Consider the following 26,022-nt stretch of genomic DNA (forward strand, 5'->3'; position numbering starts at 1 on the left):
TTAAGAGCTCTATCTAGCTCTCTCTTGAATGCATTCAGAGAATTAGCCTCCACTGCCTTCTGAGGCAGAGAATTCCACATGTTTTTGGTATGGGTGTATGGCAAACCAAATTCTTCGTATGTTGCAAAACATACTTGGCTAATAACTTACGGTGATTATGATTATATCCTGATTTTATATGATTATGACTGTGTGCTGCGTGACTCTAACACTCTGCCTACGAGACACGGGCCAGGAGTGTAAGGCAACTCTCTGTTTGCCTGGATGAGTGGAGTTCCAACAGGATGTGCGGCCACGTTTGGCGGTAGGCGGGACTGTTCGGTGAACCTTTGTTGGCGGCAGAAACATAGCGGCTGTCGTGCGCTGCCCGGGTGAGGTCCACTACATGATTTTACCGGGTTGTGTGAGAAATAAAGCATTTCACTGTGAAAACGGTACAAGTGACAATGAAGTATCGTTGAACAGTTGCTGAGAGAGGGGGGGGAAATGTAAGGAAGGAACTGCAGGTGCTGGTTTAAATCAAAGGTAGACACAAAATGCTGGAGTAACTCAGCGGGACAGGCAGCATCTCGGGGGAGAAGGAATGGGTGACGTTTCGGGTCGAGACCCTTCTTCAGACTTCAGTCTGCTGAGAGAGGGAGGTGGGCAGAGGAATGTGCTGAGGGGGAGGGGAGGGGAGGGGGGGAGTGCCATGTTGGGAGTAAAGGTTGGCAGCTCTGACCTTTGAAAGAGACGTCGATGTGCAGCTTGCCCTGATGTTCCTTCTCGTGGCTGAATTGGACCTCGCACTTGTCAAACCCTTTGAGACCTTCTGCCATCACCAGCCCGGAGCAGATGGCATCGGCCATGGCCCTCCCTTTCTCCCTCACAAAGCTTTCCTGGAATTAGTCAACCGCAGAAGGGGAGAACGTTAGCTTTGCAGAATCAACAAGGAAATAAAAGGAAATCGAGCCTCAGAGCCACACAGACAGCTCGCACACAGGCCCAACTTGCCCACGCCGATCAACGTGTCCCATCTACACCCCGGGGGTGTAGATAGGACACGTTGGTCGGCGTGGGCAAGTTGGGCCGAAGGGCCTGTGTGCGTGTGTGTGTGTGGCGTTCGGCAGAGGAGAGGGACGGAGGGTCTTCCTGCATCAGGGTCACTCCAGGACTTCCAACATGTGGGCCGGACCTTGGACCGAATGTGTTTTCTGTTCTTTTGAGAGCAGGAGGAATCACAGAGTGGGAACAGCAAGAGAGGTGTTGCAGAACTCTCGTCAGAGATTTTTCTGATCAATTCCGCTGATTGTCTGCCTCCTTGTCACCTTCCTCTCAGCCAACAATGAACCATTCTACATTTCCTGTAGGGAAATAACTGCAGATGCTGGTACAAATCGAAGGTATCACAAAATGCTGGAGTAACTCAGCGGGTCAGGCGGCATCTCTGGAGAGAAGGAATGGGTGACGTTTCGGGTCGAGACCCTTCTTCAGACTGATGTCAGGGGCTACATTCTACATTTCCTTATCAAAACATCTGCCTTGATCTGTCACTTTCACACCTTACCCTTCCATATCTCTAGTCTCCCTCGCCCCTGACTCTCAGTCTGAAGAAGGGTCTCGACCCGAAACGTCACCCATTCCTTCTCTCCAGACAAGCTGCCTGACCCGCTGAGTTACTCCAGCATTTTGTGTCCATTTTCTCTGGTGAGCGCTGGTGGTATGTTCTGCCTCTCCTGACATTAAGAATACATCTCTGATTGAAGCACATTTGGAAATAGACAATAGACAATAGGTGCAGGAGGAGGCTATTCGGCCCTTCGAGCCAGCACCGCCATTCAATGTGATCATGGCTGATCATTCTCGATCAGTACCCCGTTCCTGCCTTCTCCCCATACCCCCTGACTCCGCTATCCTTAAGAGCTCTATCCAGGCCGCTGTGATGGGGAGAGGCGACTGGCCTTATTGTACTCTCCTTGATTGCTGGCACAAGATCGATGCCTGTCCATCCCAATCAAGAAGCTACAGATGGAGACTTTGCTTTGAAGGGGGAACTGTGAACCTTCAGTTGCCAGCACTTATCCCCGCCCAGCTGCTGGGTGATCGGCTTCATCAGTAAACACTGACTCCTTATCTCTCTCGGGCAGCTGGAGGTGGTATTCCCATAAAGTAATCACTGTGACCAGAAGGAGCTGTGCTGGACTTCCCACTAGTTAGGGCTGGTGGAAGATGGCAATCGATGGTGGGTGGATGATATTTTGTCAGGGGTACCTGTATCATAGCTGGTTGATTTCTGAAGGGGATGGTGGGTGGGAGGTGGGGTACTGAGGATTATTTTCTTACTTCCAGCTTATGCTGCAGGTGGGGCTTTCTGAGGAAGGCTCTCGACCCGAAACATCGCCCATTCCTTCTCTCCAGAGATGCTGTCTGCCCCGCTGAGTGACTCCAGCATTTTGTGGCTTTCATATAATTACACCACTCCATCTTTCTGTCACACTGGCTCCCTGCAACCTTCAGAAGGCTGAGGACATTCGGCACGGCTCAAATGACTTTAGACTTTAGAGATACAGCGTGGAAACAGGCCCTTCATCGCTTTGAGTCCATGCTGACCAGCGATCACCCCGTACACTAACACTACCCTGCACCCTCTGAGGGCAATTTACAAATGTTACCAAAGTCAATTAACCTGCAAACCTGTGCGTCCGTCTGCACATTTACACTATCCGACACACCGGGGACAATTTACGATTATACCAAGCCAATGAACCTTTTGGAGGTAAGTGTGGGAGGAAACCGGAGAAAACCCACGCAGGTCACAGAGAGAGAGAAAACGTACAAACTCCGTAGGGACAGCACCCGTAGTTAGGATAACCTGGGTCTCTTGCGCTGTAAGGCTGCCAATACGGGAATCTGGAGGAAAAAAATACTGCTGGAGGAACTCAATGTTTCCAAATTTGAGGAAGGATATTTTTGCTATTGAGGGCGTGCAGCGTAGGTTTACTAGGTTAATTCCCGGAATGGCGGGACTGTCATATGTTGAAAGACTGCAGCGACTAGGCTTGTATACACTGGAATTTAGAAGGATGAGAGGGGATCTTATCGAAACATATAAGATTATTAAGGGGTTGGACACGTTAGAGGCAGGAAACATGTTCCCAATGTTGGGGGAGTCCAGAACCAGGGGCCACAGTTTAAGAATAAGGGGTAGGCCATTTAGAACGGAGACGAGGAAAACCTTTTTCAGTCAGAGAGTTGTGAATCTGTGGATCTGTGAAGCTTGATAGGGCTCTTAAAGATAGCAGAGTCAGGGGGGTATGGGGAAAAGGCAGGAACGGGGTACTGATTGAGAATGATCAGCCATGACCACATTGAATGGTGATGCTGGCTCGAAGGGCCAAATGGCCTACTCCTGCACCTATTGTCTATTGTCTAGAAAATACTGCTGGAGGAACTCAACGGTTCAGGCAGTTCCGGTGAAGGGGAGGGGACAGGCCCTGTTTTGGGTTGGGACCCTGCCTCTGGACTAAGGTGGGCGTGATAAATCCTATGGAACGTACTCAAAGAAGCACGTGGGAGTAATCACCAATGTACTGGAGCATAGAACTGGATAACAAAGGAGCAGGCCCTTCGACCCACGATGTCGGCGTTGAGGAATGCAGGAGTTACATGAAGTTAGAGAACTCAACGTTCATACCACTGGGTTGCAAGCTGGCCCAAGCGAAGATTAGGCTTTATTTTTCCACGGGAGCATTTTCCCTCTCAATTACATGCGGATGGCAGGGAGCTATCCAAAACTCCCCTGATCAAGTTGAGACATCAGTGCCCTGTGAAGATGGAACTTGGACAGGTTGTGTGAGTGGGCGGATGCTTGGCAGATGCAGTTTAATGTGGATAAGTGTGAGCTTATCCACTTTGGTGGTAAGAATAGGAAGGCAGATTATTATCTGAATGGTGAAAAGTTAGGAAAAGGGGACGTACAACGTGATCTGGGTGTCCTAGTGCATCAGTCACTGAAAGGAAGCATGCAGGTACAGCAGGCAGTGAAGAAAGCCAATGGAATGTTGGCCTTCATAACAAGAGGAGTTGAGTATAGGAGCAAAGAGGTCCTTCTGCAGTTGTACAGGGCCCTAGTGAGACCGCACCTGGAGTACTGTGTGCAGTTTTGGTCTCCAAATTTGAGGAAGGATATTCTTGCTATTGAGGCCGTGCAGCGTAGGTTTACTAGGCTAATTCCCGGAATGGCGGGACTGTCATATGTTGAAAGACTGGAGCGACTAGGCTTGTATACACTGGAATTTAGAAGGATGAGAGGGGATCTTATCGAAACGTATAAGATTATTAAGGGGTTGGACACGTTAGAGGCAGGAAACATGTTCCCAATGTTGGGGAAGTCCAGAACAAGGGGCCACAGTTTAAGAATAAGGGGTAGGCCATTTAGAACTGAGATGAGGAAAAACTTTTTCAGTCAGAGAGTTGTGAATCTGTGGAATTCTCTGCCTCAGAGGGCAGTGGAGGCCAATTCTCTGAATACATTCAAGAGAGAGCTGGATAGAGCTCTTAAGGATAGCGGAGTCAGGGGGTATGGGGAGAAGGCAGGAACGGGGTACTGATTGAGAATGATCAGCCATGATCACATTGAATGGCGGTGCTGGCTCGAAGGGCCGAATGGCCTCCTCCTGCACCTGTTGTCTATTGGAACTTTGTTGCCCTAGGAAAGAGGCCCAGTCGCAGTTCCAGTGCTGGCCAGATGGTGGGGTAGATCATCGCGTCAACTAGCACTCACCAGACTAGAAGCTTCAAGCATTGACACTGTGTGGAGACAGATGCAAAAAGCTGGAGTAACTCAGCCGGACAGGCAGCATCTCTGAGCCAGACAGTTTGAAGAAGGGTCCCGACCCGAAATATCACCCATTCCTTCTCTCCAGAGATGCTGCCTGTCCCGCTGAGTTACTCCAGCTTTTTGCGTCTGTCTCTTCGGGTTTAAACCAGCATCTGCAGTTCCTTCCTGCACATAGCACTGTGTGGGGATTGTACCATCCCTGACATCCTCCCTCACTTTGACACCTCGCTCTCTGTCATCTGTCCACAGTAGATCAACGCAAACTAAACTGCAGCCTGATACTTTTCCTTGGCTGTTGAAGCAGTATATAAAAGCTCTAGATTTTTCATGACTATACACATAGACCCTAAACTTCGATTAAAGGCCTAAAATAATTGCTGCTTCAATGGTGGTGTGGAGGTAGAGTGTTGGAGTTGCTGCCTTACAGCGCCAGAGTCCCGGGTTCGATCCCGACCATGGGTGCCGTCTGTACGGGGTTTGTACGTTCTCCCCGTGACCTGTGTGGGGTTTCCTCCCACACTCCACAGACGTACAGGTTTTTGTAGGTTAATTGGCTTGGTGTGAATGTAAATTGTCCCTAGTGCGCGCGTAGGATAGTGCTAGTGTACGGGGTGATCGCAGGCGGGTGCGGACTCGGTGGGCCGAAGGGCCTGTTTCCACGCTTAGAAGAATCCACACAGAGAGTGGTAAATCTGTGGAATTCTCTGCCACAGAAGGTAGTTGAGGCCAGTTCATTAGCTATATTTAAGAGGGAGTTAGATGTGGCCCTTGTGGCTAAAGGGATCAGGAGGTATGGAGAGAAGGCAGGTACGGGATACTGAGTTGGATGATCAGCCATGATCATATTGAATGGCGGTGCAGGCTCGAAGGGCCGAATAGCCTACTCCTGCACCTATTTTCTATGTTTCTATGTCTATCTCTAAACTAAACTAAACTGAAACATCAGTCCAGGCTGCAAGGAAGAGGCCCTTCAGTCCACAATGTCTTTGTCGAACATGATGTCAAGTTAACCTAAATGCCTCTGCCTGCATGTGATTCTAACCCTTCACTCCGTGCATATCCATGTATCTATCTGAAAGCCTCTTAAATGCCCCATATATCTCCTTTAAACTTTCCCCCCTTTGGATCTTCAAGTTATAATCTCTGGTCTTTGATCATTTAAATTAAACTTAAAGGCCTAAAACTCTTTACTCAGAGGGTGGTGAATCTGTGGAATTCATTGCCACAAGACGGCTGTGGAGGCCAAGTCAATGGTTATTTTTGAGATTGATAAATTCTTGATCAGTACGGGTGTCAGGGGTTATGGGGAGATGGCAGGAGAATGGGGTTGAGAGGGACAGAAAGATTCGCCGTGATTGAATGGCAGAGTAAACCCGATGGGCCGAATGGCCTAATTTTGTTCCTATTACATGCGAACATATCTTCCCATATTGTGTTGCATGCTCCTCCCCAAACTCTTGGTGTTCACAAACACTTCTTTCCACACTCCAGCCTCATCAGATAACATCGCCCACCTCAGAGTCTGAAGAAGGGTCCCGACCCAAAACCTCACCTCGGTTAGTTTAGCCTAGTTAATTGTCACGTGTAATGAGGTACAGTGAAAAGCTACATGTGAAAAGCTACAGTGAAAAGTTAGATTTAGCTCTTCGGGCTGAAGGAATCAAGGGATATGGGGGAAAAAAGCAGGAACGGGGTATTGATTTTGGATGATCAGCCATGATCATATTGAATGGGGGTGCTGGCTCGAAGGGCCGAATGGCCTACTCCTGCACCTATTTTCTATGTTTTTGTTGAGTGCTAACCAGTCAATGGGAAGACCACACATGATTACAATTGAGCTGGCCACAGAGTATAGAAACATGAGAAAGGGAATAACGTTTAGTGCAAGGTAAAGTCCGATTAAAGATAGTCCGAGGGTAGATAGCAGTTCAGGACTGCTCTCTAGATGTTGGTAGGATGGTTCAGTCAGTTGCCTGTTAACAGCTGGGAAGAAGCTGTCCCTGAATCTGGAGGTGTGCCAGAGTTGCTGCCTGACCCTCTTGAGTTACTCCAGCATGTTGTGTCTTTTGTTTTCCTCTCCACTTCTCCCTCCTTTGATTCCCTCCTGAAACCCGAATTCTTTCATTCAACTCTTGGTCACCTGGGGCTTGGTGTTAAATTTTATTTTGACGACTCTCTTGCGAAATGGCCAGGGAAATTTCCCCAATAAGTGTATTTTTTTTTTAAACCCCCATATAAACGCAGATAAAAGGAGTTTTTTTCCCCCGCGAATTTTAAATAATTTCAGGTCAAGCTGTCAGCTTGTTAGTCTGAGGTACCTGCCCACATCAGTAAGTGTGAGGCAGAGCAGGTCGCTTAGGAATGCATGGAGCTGAGAGACAGCTACCCTCTGACAGGCACAGATTACACTGAGAGGGGGCTGCTAGCTCCTCTGATAACGTGGCAAATTATATCTACCCCACCCACCAGGGAACACTCCAAAACCACACTGATACTCACCCAGGAACCCTCCTCACACCGATAAGCAAAGCGGATTCCTTTAGTTTAGGAAAGAACTGCAGGTGCTGGTTTAAATCAAAGATAGACACAAAAGGCAGGAGTAATTCAGTCTGAAGAAGGGTTTCCACCCGAAACGCCATCCATTCCTTCTCTCCAGAGATGCTGCCTGCACCTGCTGAGTTACTCCAGCATTTTGTGTCTCTCTTCCTTTAGTTTAGTTTAGTTTAGAGATTATAGCGCTGAAACAGGCCCTTCGGCCCACTGAGTCTGTGCCAACCGGCGATCCCCGAACACCAACAGCATCCTACGCACACTTGGGACAATTTACAGTTTTTACCGGAGCCAGGTGGTCTACAAACCTGTACGTCTTTGGAGTGTGGGAGGAAATCGGAGAAAACCCACGCGGTCACGTGCAAACCTTGTACAGACAGCGCCCGTGGTCAGGATTGAACCCGGGTCCCAGCCAGTAACTCTTCTACTGTGCCACCTTGCTGCCCTACCTACCCAGAATGCTGCCAACGTTTGCTTATGATGCCTCTTCCGACAAAAAGTTGGTTTTTACTTTGTGCCTTTCATCACAAAGCTCTTAGATTTAAACCTCAGAAGGCAGTGGAGGCCAATTCTCTGAATGCATTTAAGAGAGAGCTAGATAGAGCTCTTAAGGATAGTGGAGTCAGGGGGTATGGGGAGAGGGCAGGAACGGGGTACTGATTGAGAATGATCAGCCATGATCACATTGAATGGCGGTGCTGGCTCGAAGCGCCGAATGGCCTCCTCCTGCACCTATTGTCTATTGATTCATAGAGTCATTGAGTGTGGAAACAGGCCCTTTGGCACAACTTGCCCACAGCGACCAAGATGCCTTTGGCCCAACTTGGCCACACTGCCAACATGCCCTGTCTCCACTCGTCCCACCTACTTCTCTTTGGCCCACAGAGTCATACAGCGCGGAAACAGGCCCTTCTGCCCACCCATGCCGACCCAAATGCCCCATCTAAGCCACTCCCATTGCCAGCATTTGGGCCATATCCCTCTAAACCTTTTCCTCTCCATGTACCTGCACAACTATCTTTTGCTTTTATGGTACTTAGCTCAACTTAGCTCCTCTGGCAACTTATTCCATGTACCCACCACCTTTCATACACCCACCACAGTTCTTCTGATTGGGATGTCTGGGACCTTGATCAAACATTGGAGCCATGGTTAACTAGAGCAAAGTTAGGGAACATTTCTAGCCGGCGTGCACCGGACACAACGGCTCCTCCGGTCCTGAGAAAGGTGAAACATTAATATCAACCACTATGCACCTTGCACCTCAGCCCCCTGAGGATCGACATTTCGTTCAAATGTATTCTTATATGTCTGAATGACAAACCAAAATTATTATTATTATAGCCGGTGAGCTTGGAACATCTCAAACAGCAATTTATGCAAGGCAGACACAAAATGCTGGAGTAACTCAGCGGGTCAGACAGCATCTCGGGAGAGAAGGAATGGGTGACCCGAAACGTCACCCAGTCCTTCTCTGCCTGACCCGCTGAGTTACTCCAGCATTTTGTGTCTACCTTCGATTTAAACCAGCATCTGCAGTATTTTTTCTTAAGGGATTTACGCAAGGTTAATTGATTAATTTGTAATCGGAGATCGAGAGGTTTTGGTCAACTGTACTAAGGGATGAAGAACTGGTTCACACATCAGACCTGGTCTCATTGAAAAGAACATGAGGTTCAGTGGATTAGACTCGCTACCGTCTGCATAACAGTAAATGGTAATGTTTGCGAGTTTAGAAAAGATCTCGAATAAAACTCAGTCAAAGAGCGGCTTTGCATGGGGCTGGAATTATACTGTGGTCAGATGAATACTCGAAATGTATAAGATTATTAAGGGGTTGGACACGTTAGAGGCAGGAAACATGTTCCCAATGTTGGGGGAGTCCATAACCAGGGGCCACAGTTTAAGAATAAGGGGTAGGCCATTTAGAACAGAGATGAGGAAAAACTTTTTCAGTCAGAGAGTTGTGAATCTGTGGAATTTTCTGCCCCAGAAGGCAGTGGAGGCCAATTCTCTGAATGCATTCAAGAGAGAGCTAGATAGAGCTCTTAAGGATAGCGGAGTCAGGGGGTATGGGGAGAAGGCAGGGACGGGGTACTGATTGAGAATGATCAGCCATGATCACATTGAATGGCGGTGCTGGCACGAAGGGCTGAATGGCCTACTCCTGCACCTATTGTCTATTGTCTACTCGAAGCAGAGAGTTGATGTGATAGTGCCCAACACTAGATTCCTTCCACATCCTAGAACAACACTGGTACACCCATCCCTTCTCTCCAGAGATGCTGCCTGCCCCGCTGAGTTACATAGAAAGATAGAAAACAGGTGCAGGAGGAGGCAATTTAGCCCTTCGAGCCAGCACCGACATTCATTGTGATCATGGCTGATCATCTACAATCAGTTACTCCAGCATTTTGTGTCTAACTAGATACATTGCTGCAGCTTTTACATTTTCTGCGGGCATTCCTGTAAATGCTAAGGAAGGAATACTTTAATATTTAATATTTTAATATAAATGTCCAAACTCCCCCAAATGCAATGAGCCTTTAAACTTGTCAACATTGCACCCGGACTACAATTGGTATGATTTCCGACTGGTTTTGTTTCCAACAATGATCTAACATTCTTGCTCAGAACTCTTGTACGCTCTTGATACGTGTACTGGTAATTTAATAAGGAACAATAAACCCAGCAAGATTGAAGCTACACATGCAGAAATTGATAGCACCTCTTTCCCACGGCGACAAAAATCTAAGACAAACATCCTGCAGTGATACAAGGACTGAGACTCCAAAGGAATCATTTGCTTCAACCAGACAATGCCTCGCAGAGAGTGTAAGAGGCTGATTATAGCTCGCTATCTGGCGTTTAATTAAAGTCACACAGTGGCAATCCTCTCACTTCACATTTCACAGTGAATTCCCTAAATATTGTATTGACCCTGAAACTACTTTCTAAAAGTGGGCAACTCTGAGGTACTTTAGAAAAGGTCTACGTGGTGACAAAGTGCTGGAGTAACTCACAAAATGCTGGAGTAACTCAGCAGGTCAGGCAGCATCCCAGGAGAGAAGGAATGGGTGACGTTTCGGGTCGAGACCCTTCTTCAGACTGATGTCAGGGCGGCGGGACAAAGGAGTAACTCACCTTTAAGCCATTGGTGAGGTAGGGGGTCCTATTAGATGGATGGATTCTCAGAGAGCAGGTCAGGCAACATCTCTGGAGAACATGAAGAGGTGACATTTCGGGTCATGACCCAAGAAGAGTCCTGATGTAAAACGTCACCTATCCATGTTCTCCATAGATGCTGCCCGACCTGCCGAGTTACTTTGTGTCCTTTTGTGCAAACCAGCATCTGCAGTTCCTTGTTTCTAGGTCTAAATGGCAGATTAATAAGACTTAGCATGGCAATTGAAATTTTATTAAATGTCGAAAATGGACGCAAAAAGCTGGAGTAACTCAGCGGGTCAGGCAGCATCTCTGGAGAAAAGGAATAGACAATAGACAATAGGCAATAGGTGCAGGAGTAGGCCATTCGGCCCTTCGAGCCAGCACCACCATTCAATGTGACCATGGCTGATCATTCTCAATCAGTACCCCGTTCCTGCCTGCTCTATCTAGCTCTCTCTTGAATGCGTTCAGAGAATTGGCCTCCACTGCCTTCTGAGGCAGAGAATTCCACAGGTTCACAACTCTCTGACTGAAAAAGTTTTTCCTCATCTCCGTTCTAAATGGCCTACCCCTTATTCTTAAACTGTGGCTCCCCCAACATTGGGAACATGTTTCCTGCCTCTAACGTGTCCAACCCCTTAATAATCATACATTTCGATAAGATCCCCTCTCATCCTTCTAAATTCCAGTGTATACAAGCCTAGCCGCTCCAGTCTTTCAACATATGACAGTCCTGCCATTCCGGGAATTAACCTAGTAAACCTACGTTGCACGTCCTCAATAGCAAGAATATCCTTCTTGTGGTGACGAGACAATGTTTTTAGGCAGTCTCGCTTCCAATCCAGTTGGGAGAGGTTCTGGGATGGCTGATACGTCCAGTGGAGGACCTTTAAGCCACTGGTGAGGTAGGGGGTCCTATTAAATGGACGGATTCTCAGAGAGTTTCTGTGCTCCTTCCACCATTTTTGCTCAGTCTCTGCCTGAACTTCAGGGATTGTGGGACGAAGGCAGGAGAAAGGGGTTGAGAGGGAGAGATAGGTCGGCCATGATTGAATGGCGGAGTCGACGCGATGGACCGAATGGCCTAATTCTGCTCCTAGAGCTTATGAACTTACGGGGTCACAGAGAGAATGTGCAAACTCCACACAGACAGCACCCAAGGTCAGGAATGACCCCGGGTCGCTGGCGTTGTGAGGCTGCGGTTCTACTAGCTGTGCCACTGCGGTGGCCCTCCTGCGGTGGTGGAGGTGGACGATGCTGTCCAAAGGTGAATCCATTGGCGGCAAGAGCAATTCAATTGGGCGGCACGGTGGCGCAGCGGTAGAGTTGCTGCCTTACAGTGCAGGAGACTCAGGTTCGATCCTGACGACGGGCGCTGTCTGTACGGAGTTTGTACGTTCTCCCCGTGACCTGCGTGGGTTTTCTCCGAGATCTTCGGTTTCCTCCCACACTCCAAAGACGTACAGGTATGTAGGTTAATTGGCTGGGTAAAATGTAAAAATTGTCCCTAGTGGGTGTAGGATAGTGTAAATGTGCGGGGATCGCTGGGTGGCGTGGACTCGGTGGGCCGAAGGGCCTGTTTCCGCACTGTATCTCTAAATCTCTAAATCTAAATCTAAAAAAAAAGCTCCTCCTTATTGCTACTAACTTTCAATCCAACCTCCCCCTATTTTACTGGTTATAACATTCGGTCCATTGCTCACAATGTGAATGTTTTATGTTAATTAGTTGGTTAGTTTAGTTTATTGTCATCCGTACAATGAAAAGCTTTTTTGTTGCGTGCTAACCAGTCAACAGAAAGACAATACGTGCTTACAATCGACCCATTTACAGTGTATAGATACATGCTAAGGGAATAACGTTTAGCGCAAAGTGAAGCCAGCAAACTCCGATCAAGGATAGTCCAAGGGTCACCAAAGAGGTAATTAGTAGTTCAGCACTAGTGCTCTCTGGTTGTGGTAGGATGGTTCAGTTGCCTGATAACAGCTGGGAAGAAACTGTCCCTGAATCTGGAGGTGTGCGTTTTCACACTTCTGTACCTTTTTCCCGATGGGAGAGGGGAGAAGATGGAGTGGCCGGGGTGCGACTGGTCCTTGATTATGCTGCTGCCCTTGCTGAGGCAGAGTGAGGTATAAATGGAGTCAATGGGGGAGAGGTTGGTTAGTGCAAGGAATTGGTTAAAAACAGCCAGGTGTTGACCTCAGCCCCTGTTTTTCCCATCCCATCTATTTGTTCATGTTGCCTGGAGGCAGCAGATAATAAAATAACACCAGAGATTATCACAACGACAGGAAACATCACGCAAACGCCTCTAGTACACATTCACTTCACGAGGACTGGACAAATAACCAGTGGACTCTCTCTGCTATTTACTTGGCAGTCTCCGACATTACTTTCAAGCAATGTCAGAAATTGTAAAATGAATCGGCACGGTGGAGCAGCGGTTGAGTTGCTGCCTTACAGCATCTCAGGCCCGGGTCGATCCTGACCGGGGGTGCTGTCTGTACGGAGTTTGTACGTTCTCCCCGTGACCTGCGTGGGTTTCCTCCCACACTTTACAGATGTACAGGTTTGCAGGTTAATTGGCTTTAGTAAAAATTGTAAATACGATACGATACGATAGAATTTTATTTATCCCAGGAGGCAACTTGATCAAATTGTCCCCAGTGTAGGAAAGTGCTAGTGTATGGGGATGGCTAGTCGATATGGACTCGATGGGCCGAAGGGCCTGTATCCACACTTTTTCAACAAACGTAACTAAACCAAACTATCTCACTGTCAAACATTTGAGGGGTGGCTGCATGAAATGTTTCTTCACACACTGTGCAGTTGAAATCTGGAAAACCTCCTCAGAAAACTGTGCAGTTTTCCCCAAACCGAGAACAGAACGATTTTATTTGGGAGGTATGGTCACGATGCGTGGAGATGGCGGGTGGCCAGATTGCTCAGACCTCTTCCCACAGTCTTTTTTAGCTTCCATGTGAGAATTCCATGTGAGAATAGACAACAGACAATAGACAATAGGTGCAGGAGGAGGCCATTCGGCCCTTCGAGCCAGCACCGCCAGCACCGCCATTCACTGTGATCATGGCTGATCTTCCTCACAGTTCACACTGCCACCCAGCTTTGTGTCATCTACAAATTTGCTAATGGTACTTTTAATCCCTTCATGACTAAAGAAGTTCCTCCTCACCTCCTTTTTAAAAGAACGCTCTTTAATTCTGAGGCAATGACCTCTGGTCCTTGACTCTCCCACCAGTGGAAACATCCTTTCCACATCCACTCTATCTCCTCAGCTCAGTTTGAAAACTGTGGAGATCTGAAGTAAAAACAGAAAATGCTGGTAACACTCGGCAAGCCAGGGAGCATCTGCGGAAAGTGTCAATGTTTTGATTCTGTGGCTCTCCGCCAGAACAGGAGATAAATTGACAGGAAAGACACAAAGTGCTGGAGTAACTCAGCGGGCCAGGCAGCATCCCTGAATCCCGAAATGTTCCGAAGTGAATCGTCACCCATCCTTGTTCTCCAGAGATGCTGCCTGACCGGTCACAACCTTACGCACTCACCTATCCATGCTCTGCAGAGATGCTGCCCGACCCACTGAGTTGCTCCAGCTCTTAGTGTTTCTTCAATAGCTTTCAGATGGATGCCGCTAAGCTGAACACGGTGCGGAAAAGATTGACAACAATGTTCCGACGTTTGTTCTGACCCTTTTCATACCTCTAGTTACCCACTCCCATGACTCTCAGTCTGAAGAAGGGTCTCGACCCGAAACGTCACCTATTTCCTTTTCTCCAGAGATGCAGCCTGACCCGCTGAGTTACTCCAACATTTTGTGTGTGCCTTCGCAAATAAGGAGAAACTCAATAGGTTGGGTCTGTTCCCAGCTGTTATCAGGCAACGGAATCATCCTACCACAACCAGAGAGCAGTGCTGAACCACTATCTACCTTATTGGTGACCCTTGGACTATCCTTGATCGGGCTTTGCTGGCTTTACCTCACACTAAACGCTATTCCCTTATCATGTATTCCCTTATCACTGTAAATGGCTCCATTGTAATCATGTCTTTCCGCTGACTGGTTAGCACGCAACAATAGCTTTTCACTGTACCTCGGTACACGTGACATACTAAACTAAACTGGAAATTTATGAGATTAATACAAGTTGCTCTTTACTCTTCAGTTTTAACAGCCTGCTGCTTGAAGAAGAAATAAATGAAGGAGTTCTCACACTCTGAATAGCATGGGGAATTCTTTGCCACAGAAGGCCGTGGAGGTCAAGTCAGTGGATATTTTTTAAGGAGATAGATAGATTCATGATTAGTACAGGTGTCAGAATTGATGGGGAGAAGGCAGGAGAATGGGGTTAGGAGGGAGAGATAGATCAGTCATGATTGAACGGCGGAGTAGACTCGATGGGCCGACTGGCCTAATTCTACCATTCCTGATGACCTTGTGATCTAATGCAGCACGGCATCTTGTAATCTCAAAGACCCGGGTGAAATATTTGCTGTAAAATCCTTTTTCTTTTTGAGGAGGAGAGTTCCTGACAATTACAGAGTGCAGCTGGCCAGAACAAGGCTGATGCTCTTTGATTAGAAGCACAACGCACGGCAGAAATGTTCTGCACCTTCCATAAATTATTCAGTTCAGAGAGCGGTGCTTTTGTTTAACTGCACTGTTTAAAATCTACCTTCTGTACGTTGCTCGACATTGAACAGAGGGGGCTTCAGCTGCTAAGGGTCAGCGCCGTGGGTTCATCCATCAGGTTCATATTCGACTTGCTCCATTCTCTTCATTAACACCGGCGCCCTTCAGTTGGAAGGTCAGTGGGGGGGGGGGGGTGGGCTTGCAGAAAGCTTAGGCATTGCGGAGAGCAGTTCTGCCGGGGCTGACAGATTACAGCTGCCTAATACTGTACCATGCACCAACGTAGCTCTGCATTCCAATCCTGCCGATCACCGACCCCAACGAGCCCCTTCACCCTTCGCTTGGAGATTACAGCTGCCAAGTCTTGATTTATCGTAAGTTAGAACATGGAACATAGGTGGCGCAGCGGTGATGTGAGGGGGGGATTCAGACTGATGTCAGGGGGGCGGGACAAAGGAAGGATATAGACAATAGACAATGGACAACAGGTGCAGGAGGAGGCCATTCGGCCCTTCGAGCCAGCACCACCATTCAATGTGATCACGGCTGATCATTCTCAATCAGTACCCCGTTCCTGCCTTCTCCCCATACCCCATGACTCCGCTATCCTTAAGAGCTCTATCTAGATCTCTCTCGAATGCATTCAGAGAATTGGCCTCCACTGCCTTCTGAGGCAGAGAATTCCACAGATGAGTTGCGTTGCTGCCTCACAGCACCAGAGACCCGGGTTTGATCCTGACTACGGGTGCTGTCCCCACGGAGTTTGTACCTTCTCCCCGTGTCCTGCGTGGGCTTTCTCCGGGTGCACCGGTTTCCTCCCGCACTCCAAAGACGTGCAGGTTTGTAGGCTAATTGGCTTCGGTAAAATTGTAAATTTTCCTTTGTGTGTGTAGGATAGTGTTAGTGTGCGGGTATCGCTGGTCGGCGTGGACTCTTGTTGCTCATAGGGCCTATTTCCTCACTGTATTTCTAAACTAAACTAAGAACATAGGACAGTACAGCAAAGGCATAGGCCCTTCGGCCCACATTGATTGTGCCGAGCATGATGCCAAGACCAACTTACACATTGGTCTGCTGAAAACATTGCAGAAGCGTCCAAACGGACCTTGCATACTGTAAAGATTACACTCTCCTCTCCTCGATTTGTACCAGCATCTGCAGTTATTTTCTTACACTCTCCACTGTGGTCTCCTGCCCATGATTACAGGTCAACCAACACACATCAACATTGCAGAGTTGTGGACGTAGCCCAGACCATCACACAAACCAATCTCCCTTCCATTGACTCCATCCACATCTCACTCAGCCTCGGCAAGGTCAGCAGCATCATCCAGTCTCACCCCGGCCACTCCCTCTTCTCCCCTCTCCCTCTTCTCCCCTCTCCCTCTTCTCCCCTCTCCCATCGGGCAAGAGGTACTGAAGTGTGAAAACGCACACCTCCAGATTCAGGGACAGTTGTTATCAGACAAGTTTCAGTTCTCTCACTAACTCGAATGCGGTGCTGACCTCCCATCTATTTCATTGGAGACTTCTGAACTATCTTTAATAGGAATTTATCTTGCGCCAAATGTTGTACCCTTTATCTGTACACTGTGTGTCCAACTTTCCATTAACAGTGAAACCAACAACAATAACAAGGCAAAATAGGATCACTTTCAAAATGGTCATATTTTCTCTGCACACATGGTTAGATTCAAGCCAGATCTTGAGTGATCAATTAAAGTCAAAGAGCAAGGACAGTTTAGTTTAGTTTAGAGATACAGCGCGGAAACTGGCCCTTCGGCCCATCGAGTCCGCTCCGACCAGCGATCCCTGCGGTCCAACACTATCCTGCACACACTAGGGACAATTTACCTTTATAACCAAGCCAATTAACGTGCAGACCTGCACGTCTTTGGAGTGTGGGAGGCAACCGGATAGTACCCGGAGAAAACCCACGCAGGTCACCGGGAGAACGTACAAACTCCGTACAGACAGCACCTGTAGTCGGGATCGAACCGGCGCTGTAAGGCAGCAGCTCTACCTGCACTTGGCCCATATCCCTCTAAACCCTTTTATCCACAGATCTATCCAAATGTCTTTGACTTTTCATGAAGAAATTATAATTTATGATTCACCTCCTTGGTGAAAAATTCAGAATGAGAATTGTTGCAATGTACTAAATGTAAAGAGGTTGCTGAGATTCACAGGATCCTAGACACAGCAGATCGGCCCATGCAGCCCAATATTCTGCTGTTATCCCTCCTTCCTCTCTTCCCCACAATATCCCAGCTAGTTTTAAACAATCCTTCATGAATATTTTGACCCCTCCTATCCCATTTAACATATTGGCTCGGCACGGTGGCGTAACAGTAGAGTTGCTGCCTTACAGCGCCAGAGAGCCGGGTTCGATCCTGACTACGGGTGCTGTCAGGCAAATGACATCCAGTAATTCCAACACCCGTACATGAGTTACTTACACAGTCCATGTTCTTTATTGGCAGGACGTAGTTCTGGTTGCTGGATTCCTCCACACAATAGGCCTGGAGAAAGAGGTAAACACACATTGGTCAGGGCAGAGCTTGCTGAGATGAATAGAGTGTGGTGACACGGTGTTTATTTTCCAACGTCAACTTTCAACTGATCTGGAGTGAATGATACTTTGAATTCCCAATATTGCAGGCAAAATCTTTCAAATTCAATCCCTTCTGTAAATAGGACATATAACGCTCATATGCATGATTGCAAGCGTTAAATCAGTGGGCTTTTGCTGTCGACCTTTCGGGTGGGAATACGTGAGGTGTGGCTACAAGTGAACCTAGCCCATGGCATCTACAACTCTGAGTAGTACATCCGTCAAAGAGAACGCCTACAAGTCCCTGGTCAGGCCCAAATTGGAGTATTGTGGAGCTGCACGGGATACCTTTCAACAACAACAACAAGATCACCCTGGAGAAAGTACAAGGCCGAGCAGCTCGCTTCGTATGTAATGACTACAAGCGCAAACATCTTATCGAAACATATATGATTATTAAGGGGTTGGACACGTTAGAGGCAGGAAACATGTTCCCAATGTTGGGGGAGTCCAGAACCAGGGGCCACAGTTTAAGAATAAGGGGTAGGCCATTTAGAACAGAGATGAGGAAAAACGTTTTCAGTCAGAGAGTTGTGAATCTGTGGAATTCTCTGCCTCAGAAGGCAGTGGAGGCCAATTCTCTGAATGCATTCAAGAGAGAGCTAGATAGAGCTCTTAAGGATAGCGGAGTCAGGGGGTATGGGGAGAAGGCAGGAACGGGGTACTGATTGAGAATGATCAGCCATGATCACATTGAATGGCGGTGCTGGCTCGAAGGGCCGAATGGCCTCCTCCTGCACCTATTGTCTAGTGTCGATTGAGATCGCCTCATCTAGGACACAAAGGCCCACTTCAAAATGTAATCACTACTCTAATCACTCCGACCTGTGCGAGATAAACACTTACGAGGTGTTTGCGCAGTAATCAACCAGAACCAGAGTGAGATGCAAGCCATTGTCCCCAGTGTGTGCTGTTACGGATGGTATGGTCTAGGTAGACGAGACTAGGTCAGAGAAAGTGGTCGGCGTGGACTGCTAGGGCCGAACGGGCCTGTTTCCATGCTGTAATTGTTATATGGTTATATGGACAATGGACCATCGATGCCACGTCGCGGGAATAAATGGATCAAAGGCCAGTTTCGAAGGCTGTGTTTCACGTCCGTTTTTTTTTTCCAGTCTAAAGCATACAGAATTATTATACCTGAGACTTTGCTGTGGCCCACTGGATCAGGTGTGATCTCGGGCGGGTGCAGTGACCACCCGACACGGGGAGAGTGCAAGAAAGAGGCGGTGAGCCGGAGCGGGTGGGAGCAGGTGGCCGAGAGAGGAGAGGGGGGGGGGAGCGGTAGGATGGAGAAGGGAACGGAGGGGGGAAGGGGGGAAATAGGAAGAGGGGGAATATTGAGGAAAGAGGGTGGAAAGGGGATGCAAGCTTGAGCTATTTTCTTTTACCGTTGACGATATGGTGTTATTTCCTTTCGGTTCCACTGTCATTGATTCCGCACTTGGGAGCACGCCTGCCGCATTTCTCACTGTGAAGCCTAGTAGTGTACCCTTCTCTGAGTGCCCAGTCCCATCAGCGAATGCACCGCTCGTTGCATTTGCCTCCGTCTTGCCAGTCACCGTTGACGATATGGTGTTATTTCCTTTCGGTTCCAGTGTCGTTGATTCCGCACTTGGGAGCACGCCTGCCGCGTTTCTCACTGTGGAGCCTCCTAGTGTACCCTTCTCTGAGTGCCCAGTCCCACCAGCGAATGATGCACCGCTCGTTGCATTTGCCCCCGTCGTGCCAGTCGTATTTTTCACCCCGACCTCATTATTCATCGAGGTGTTCTGCACGTTCCCGGGGGCACTTGTCACCGTTTCAACACCTGCGCCCTCCTTGGTACGGTCAGTGGGCGCGTTCGCGACGACGCTTTCAGTTGCGGCACTTGGCGTTGTCGCGGAAATACTTGTGGGTCTGCTCGTCGGGGCTGTGTTTTCCGATAAGCCCTGGTTGGGACTTGGTGCAGAAGTTCCGGGTCGATTGGTCGGTGCTGGGCTCGATGCCGCCGAGGCACCTGTACTTTCTGCAAAAAATAGATTTATAATAAATCATCAAATGACGCCCTGTTCTGTACAGCCATCTCCACACCCACTGCAAAACCTATCACGCGTCTGTCTACGGACTGTAAATGCCTCGGTTGCAATCATGTATTGACATTCTAGCCTTAGAGGGAGTACAGAGAAGGTTCACCAGATTGATCCCTGGGATGGCAGGACTTTCATATGAAGAAAGACTGGATAGACTCGGCTTGTACTCGCTGGAATTTAGAAGACTGAGGGGGGATCTTATAGAAAGATATAAAATTCTTAAGGGGTTGGAGATGCTAGATGCGGGAAGATTGTTCCCGATATGATGTTGGGGAAGTCCAGATCCAGGGGTCACAGCTTAAGGATAAGGGGGATGTCTTTTAGGACCGAGATGAGAAAACATTTCTTCACACAGAGAGTGGTGAGTCTGTGGAATTCTCTGCCACAGAAGGTAGTTGAGGCCAGTTCATTGGCTATATTTAAGAGGGAGTTAGATGTGGCCCTTGTGGCTAAAGGGATCAGGGGGTATGGAGAGAAGGCAGGTACAGGTTACTGAGCTGGATGATCAGCCATGATCATATTGAATGTCGGTGCAGGCTCGAAGGGCCGAATGGTCTACTCCTGCACCTATTTTCTATGTTTCTATGTTTCTATTCTGTTGGCTGGTGAGCACGCACCGAAGGCTTTCCACTGTACCCCGGTACGCCTGACAATAAACTAATCTGAACGCTGGACGCCAGGGTAGATGTCACGGTCTTAGAGCCACAGAGTGATACAGCCCTTTGTCCCAACTTGGCCACGCCGGCCAACGTGTCCCATCCACACTAGTCCCACTTGCCTGTGTTGGGCCCATACCCCTCTAAACCTGTCCTGTCCATGTACCTGTCTAATTGCTACTTAAACATTGCCTCTCCTCCGGCAGCTCGTTCCATATACCCACCACCCTCTGTGTGAAAAATGTTACCCACTCAGATCCTGTACAATCTTTCCCCTTTCACCTTAGATCTATGCCCTCTGGCTCTTGATTCCCCAACTCTGGGCAAGAGGCTCAGTGCGTCTACCCGATCTATTCCTCTCATAATTTATACACCTCTAAATCATCATCTCTCATCCTCCTGTGAGTGAGGGAATATTGTCCCAGCCTGCTCTAACTCTCCCTATAGCTTTGGTTCTCGAATCCCGGCAACATCCTCATAAATCTCCTCTGCACCTTTACGAACTTGACAACATCTTTCCTATAACATGGTGCCCACAACTGAACACAATACTCTAAATGCGGCCTCACCAACATCTTATACAACTGCAACATGACCTCCCAACTTCTTCAAATATCTTTCTCGCAAATGAGAGACAAACAAATGCTTATAGTCATAGCGTCATGGAGTGATTCAGTGTGGAAACAGGCCCTTCGGCCCAACTTGCCCACACCGGCCAACATGTCCCAGCTACACTCGTCCCACCTGCTTCCAACTGGCCCATATCCCTCAAAACCTGTCCTATCCATGTACCCTGTTTAACTGTTTCTTAAACGTTGGGATAGTCCCTGCCTCAACTACCTCCTCTGGCAGCTCGTTCCATACACCCACCACCCTCTGTGTGGAAATATTTCCCCTCAGATTCCTATTTAATCGTTTCCCCTTCACCTTAAACCTATGACCTCTGGTCCTCGATTCCCCTCCTCAGGGTAAGAGACTCTGTGCATGTCCTCTCATTATTGTAGACACCTCTCCAAGATCATCCCTCATCTTCCTGCACTCCAGGGAATATTGTCCCAGCTTGCTCAACCTCTCCCTGTGACTCAGACTCTTGAGTCCTAGTACCCTCCTTGCAAATGCTCTCTGCACCCTGCAACCTTTCCAACTTGACAACATCTTTCCTACGACAATGTGTTTCAGTAGGTTCAGTGACATGTTTGATTGATCAGTAGCGTGGGTACTTCTTGAAGAAGACGATGATGTTCCCGCTTTGGTCACTGTAGGAGTCATACTAGCTTGAGTGGTTGTAGAGCTGGGTTCTGTTCCGTTTATGGTTACTCCACTGGTAGCCGGCAATGCCAGCAGTGAAATGCGATCGGAACTATTGGTTGGCCTGGAACCTGCTGAAGAAACAAGAGCTTGCAATTATTATTGGACAGGGGTAGGACATGCACTTCAGTTTAGTTTAGAGATACAGCGCGGAAACAGGCCCTTCGGCCCACCGAGTCCGTGCTGACCGGTACACCAGCACTATCCTGCACACACCAAGGAAAATTTACAATGATACCAAGCCAATAAACCTACACATCTTTGGAGTGTGGGAGGAAACCGGAGCACCCGGAGAAAACCCACGCAGGTCACGAGGGGAACGTACAATCTCTGTACAGACAGCACCTGCAGTCAGGAATGAACCCGGGTCTCTGTCTGGTTCGGTAAGGCAGCAATTCTACTGCTGCGCCACCGTGACGCACAAATCCAGTCCCACTCATCCAGTGACATCCAGTCCCACTTTCTTATTCTGAATTCAATTGCACCGTGAACAATATAACATCCATCTCAACCATCAGCAAAGAGGTGGGCCGGGTCATCAGCAGTTTTGGCAAGAGGCACATTCTCTTTGACAATAGACAATAGGTGCAGGAGTAGGCCACTTGGCCCTTCGAGCCAGCACCGCCATTCAATGTGATCATTGCTGATCATTCACGATCAGTACCCCGCTCCTGCCTTCTCCCCGTACCCTGCTTCCTGATGCGCAGTTTGGTTTTAGCCAGGCCCACCCATCTCCACACGTCATCACAACCTTCGACCATGCATCGCTGCATGGTTTGCATTGCAGAACGGCTCCAACCAAGACCGCGAGAAATTGCAGCGAATCATGGACAGTACAGCCCAGACCATCACACAAACCAACCTCCCTTCCATTGTCTTACACAACTGCCACGCGACCTCCCAAATCCAATAAATCTCAAATATCTTACTCGCAAATGAGTGACGAACAACACGAAATGCTTATAGTCATAGCGTCATGGAGTGATTCAGTGTGGAAACAGGCCCTTCGGCCCAACTTGCCCACACCGGCCAACATGCCCCAGCTACACTTGTCCCACCTGCCTGCGCTTGGTCCATATCCCTCTAAACCTGTCCTATCCATGTACCTGTCTAACTGATTCTTAAACATTGGGATAGTCCCTGCCTGAACTACTTCCCCTGGCAGCTCATTCCATACACCCACCACCCTGTGTGTGAAAAAGTTACCCCTCAGATTCCTATCAAATCTTTTCCCCTTCACCTTAAACCCATGACCTCTGGTCCTCGATTCCCCTCCTCAGGGTAAGAGACTCTGTGCATGTTCTCTCATTATTGTAGACACCTCTCCAAGATCACCCCTCATCTTCCTGCACTCCAGCGAATATAGTCCCAGCTTGCTCAACCTCTCCCTATGACTCAGACTGTCGAGTCCTAGCACCCTCCTTGCAAATGCTCTTTGCACCCGTTCCAACTTGACAACATCTATCTGTCTGTCTATCTGTCTGTCTGTCTGTCTGTCTGTCTGTCTGTCTGTCTGTCTGTCTGTCTGTCTGTCTGTCTGTCTGTCTGTCTGTCTGTCTGTCTGTCTGTCTGTCTCTAACTATCTCTATCTATCTCTATTTCTCTCTATATCTATCTATCTATCTATCTATCTATCTATCTATCTATCTACCTACCTACCTACCTATCTATCTCTCTCTCTCTCTCTCTCTCTCTCTCTCTATCTATCTATCTATCTATCTATCTATCTATCTATCTATCTATCTATCTATCTATCTATCTATCTATCTATCTATCTCTAAAACTCTGTGTCCGTGTGTCCGTGTGTCCGTGTGTATGTGTGTCCGTGTGTATGTGTGTCCGTGTGTATGTGTCTATGTGTGCAACATAACTTTTGTCGCTCGCACAGCCAAAACAGTACACTATAGCGCCACAATCTCTGCACCACCTTACTCACCATTATCCTGGGCATATAATCAAACCACTCTCATTCAAATTGAAGCTACATTTTTAAGGCTAGAGAGATTTCAAAGTTTCAAAATTTTATTTCTAACCCATTTCTTGAAGGGCTTCAGCGTGTGACGTCACCCCTCTACGTGGAATGGGCCCAACGGGTCCACTTGGTCCAGTCTTTCCTAATAACAAGGTGTTTCCTCACACCTGACCGTCCTCAATCTCAAAAATGAGTGGACGTAAAGGCACAGTGACACAGCGGTAGAGCAGAGTGAAGTGTGGATGGAGTCAATGGAAGGGAGGTTGTTTTGTGTGAAGGCCTACCCTACTATGTCCACATCCTCATCTGAAAGTGGGCACCTTCAAAAGCATGCAACTCTCTTAGAAGGCCAATATAAATTGTTGCAGAGGGGGACTTGAACTTACAACTTTCAGTATCTGGGATAAATGTGTTGCCATAGGAAGAACAGGGGCGGCACAGTGGCGCAGCGGTAGAGTTGCTGCCTTACAATGCCAGAGACCCGGGTTCGATCCTGACTATGTGCACTGTCTGTACGGAGTTTGTACATTTTCCCCGTGACCTGCATGGATTTCCTCTGGTTTCCTCCCACACTCCAAAGACGAACAGCTTTTATATGTAATTCGCTTCGGGAAATGATAAATTGTCCCTCGTGTGTGTGGGATAGAATTAGTGCACGGGGTGATCGCTGGTCAGCGCGGACTTGTTGGGCTGAAGGGCCTGTTTCCACGCTGTATCTCTGAAGTCTAAATGAAGTCTACAGGTGAACGTTCAATTGGTGATCAGACCCCATGGGTGATGCGTCCACCATTACAATGCGTATTCAGCACAAGGCTCAGGAAACAGGGTTTCCGTCATGTGTCTAATGATTCATTCACCTTACCTGATGTTGAACTATTTGCCTTATTTTGTTCCGCCGTGGCGACTTGGTCACTTTGGGTTGAAGGAACCAAGGAGTTTATTACGGTTTGATGTGGTGGTGTGGTAGTTGTCATTGATATTTCTGATTGATCAGTCATGAGGGTATTTCGTGAAGAAGTCGATGATGAGCTCGCATTGGCCACTGCAGTAGTTGTACCAGGCGTAGCAGTTGGAGAGCTGGTTTTAGTTGCGTTATTGTTTATTCCACTGGTGTCCGTCGATGTCGGCGGTGAACTGAGAACTAGTGGTGAACTAGTGGTTGACCAGGAACCTGCTGAAGGAACAAGAGCTTGCAATTATTATTGGACAGGGGTAGGACATGCAGTTTAGTTTAGTTTAGAGATACAGCGCGGAAACAGGCCCTTCGGCCCATTGAGTCCGTGCTGACCAGCGATCGCCCCGTACACTAGCACTATCCTGCACACACTAAGGAAAATTTACAATTATACCAAGCCAATAAACCTACAAACCTGCACGTCTTTGGAGTGTGGGAGGAAACCGGAGCACCCGGAGAAAACCCACGCAGGTCACGGGGAGAACGTGCAAACTCCGTACAGATAGCACCCGTAGTCAGGATTGAACCCGGGTCTCTGGTTCTGTAAGGCAGCAATTCTATTGCTGCGCCACCGTGCCGCGCAAATCCAGTCCCACTCATCCAGTGACATCCAGTCCCTCTTGTTGTGAATTTTATTCCACCGTGAACAATATTATGTTTCAAGGTCAGTTTATTGTTACATGTACCGGTTAAGGTACAGTGAGATTTGAGTCACCATACAGCCATACTAAGTGAAAAGCAACAAGCCACACAACCACGTAAAATAAAAGTTAACATACACATCCATCATGGTGGATTCCACATTCCTCACTGTGATGGAAGGCAATAAAGCTCAAGCTTCTTCCTCTTTGTTCTCTCGCGGTCGGAGCAGTCAAACCATCCGCGATCAAAGCCCCCGTCAGGGTAATCGAAGCTCCCGCGTCGGGGCGGTTGAAACTCTCACCGCGGCACGGAGCTCCCAGGTCGGCCTCTTCTTACCAGAAACCGCGGGCTTCACGGTGTTAAAGTCCACAGACCCCGCGGTTGGAGTTTCGATCCCTGGCAAAGGGATCGCAGGCTCCGCGATGTTAACCATCAGCAAAGTGATGGACCGGGCCATCAGCAATATTGGCAAGGGGCGCATTCCCTTTGATAACCTGCTTCCTGATGCGCAGTCTGGTTTTAGTCAGGCCCACCCATCTCCATGGATGGGCCTTGGACCATGCAACCTTGGACCATGCAACGCAGCACAACCTTGGACCATGCAACGCAGCACAG

At 48.3% G+C, this 26,022-nt stretch overlaps 1 protein-coding gene across 3 annotated transcripts in view; it reads right to left on the reverse strand.

Annotated features, from left to right (window-relative positions):
• The window catches only part of podxl (podocalyxin-like), an 84,564-nt gene that overhangs the window by 8,455 nt on the left and 50,087 nt on the right, over positions 1-26,022 (reverse strand). The window contains exons 2-6 of one of the 3 annotated variants that reach the window (XM_078419529.1): positions 24,673-24,981; positions 21,751-21,912; positions 19,194-19,810; positions 17,648-17,710; positions 722-878 (exon numbers count right to left, since the gene is read on the reverse strand). In XM_078419529.1, coding sequence (XP_078275655.1) covers positions 722-878; positions 17,648-17,710; positions 19,194-19,810; positions 21,751-21,912; positions 24,673-24,981 — 1,308 coding nt within the window. Of the gene's footprint in view, positions 1-721; positions 879-17,647; positions 17,711-19,193; positions 19,811-21,750; positions 21,913-24,672; positions 24,985-26,022 lie in introns of all 3 variants that reach the window. The other 2 variants (XM_078419530.1, XM_078419527.1) reach the window with 2 other exon arrangements.

Source organism: Rhinoraja longicauda, chromosome 23 (genome assembly GCF_053455715.1).
Source record: "Rhinoraja longicauda isolate Sanriku21f chromosome 23, sRhiLon1.1, whole genome shotgun sequence".
Taxonomy (NCBI): Eukaryota; Metazoa; Chordata; class Chondrichthyes; order Rajiformes; family Arhynchobatidae; genus Rhinoraja; species Rhinoraja longicauda.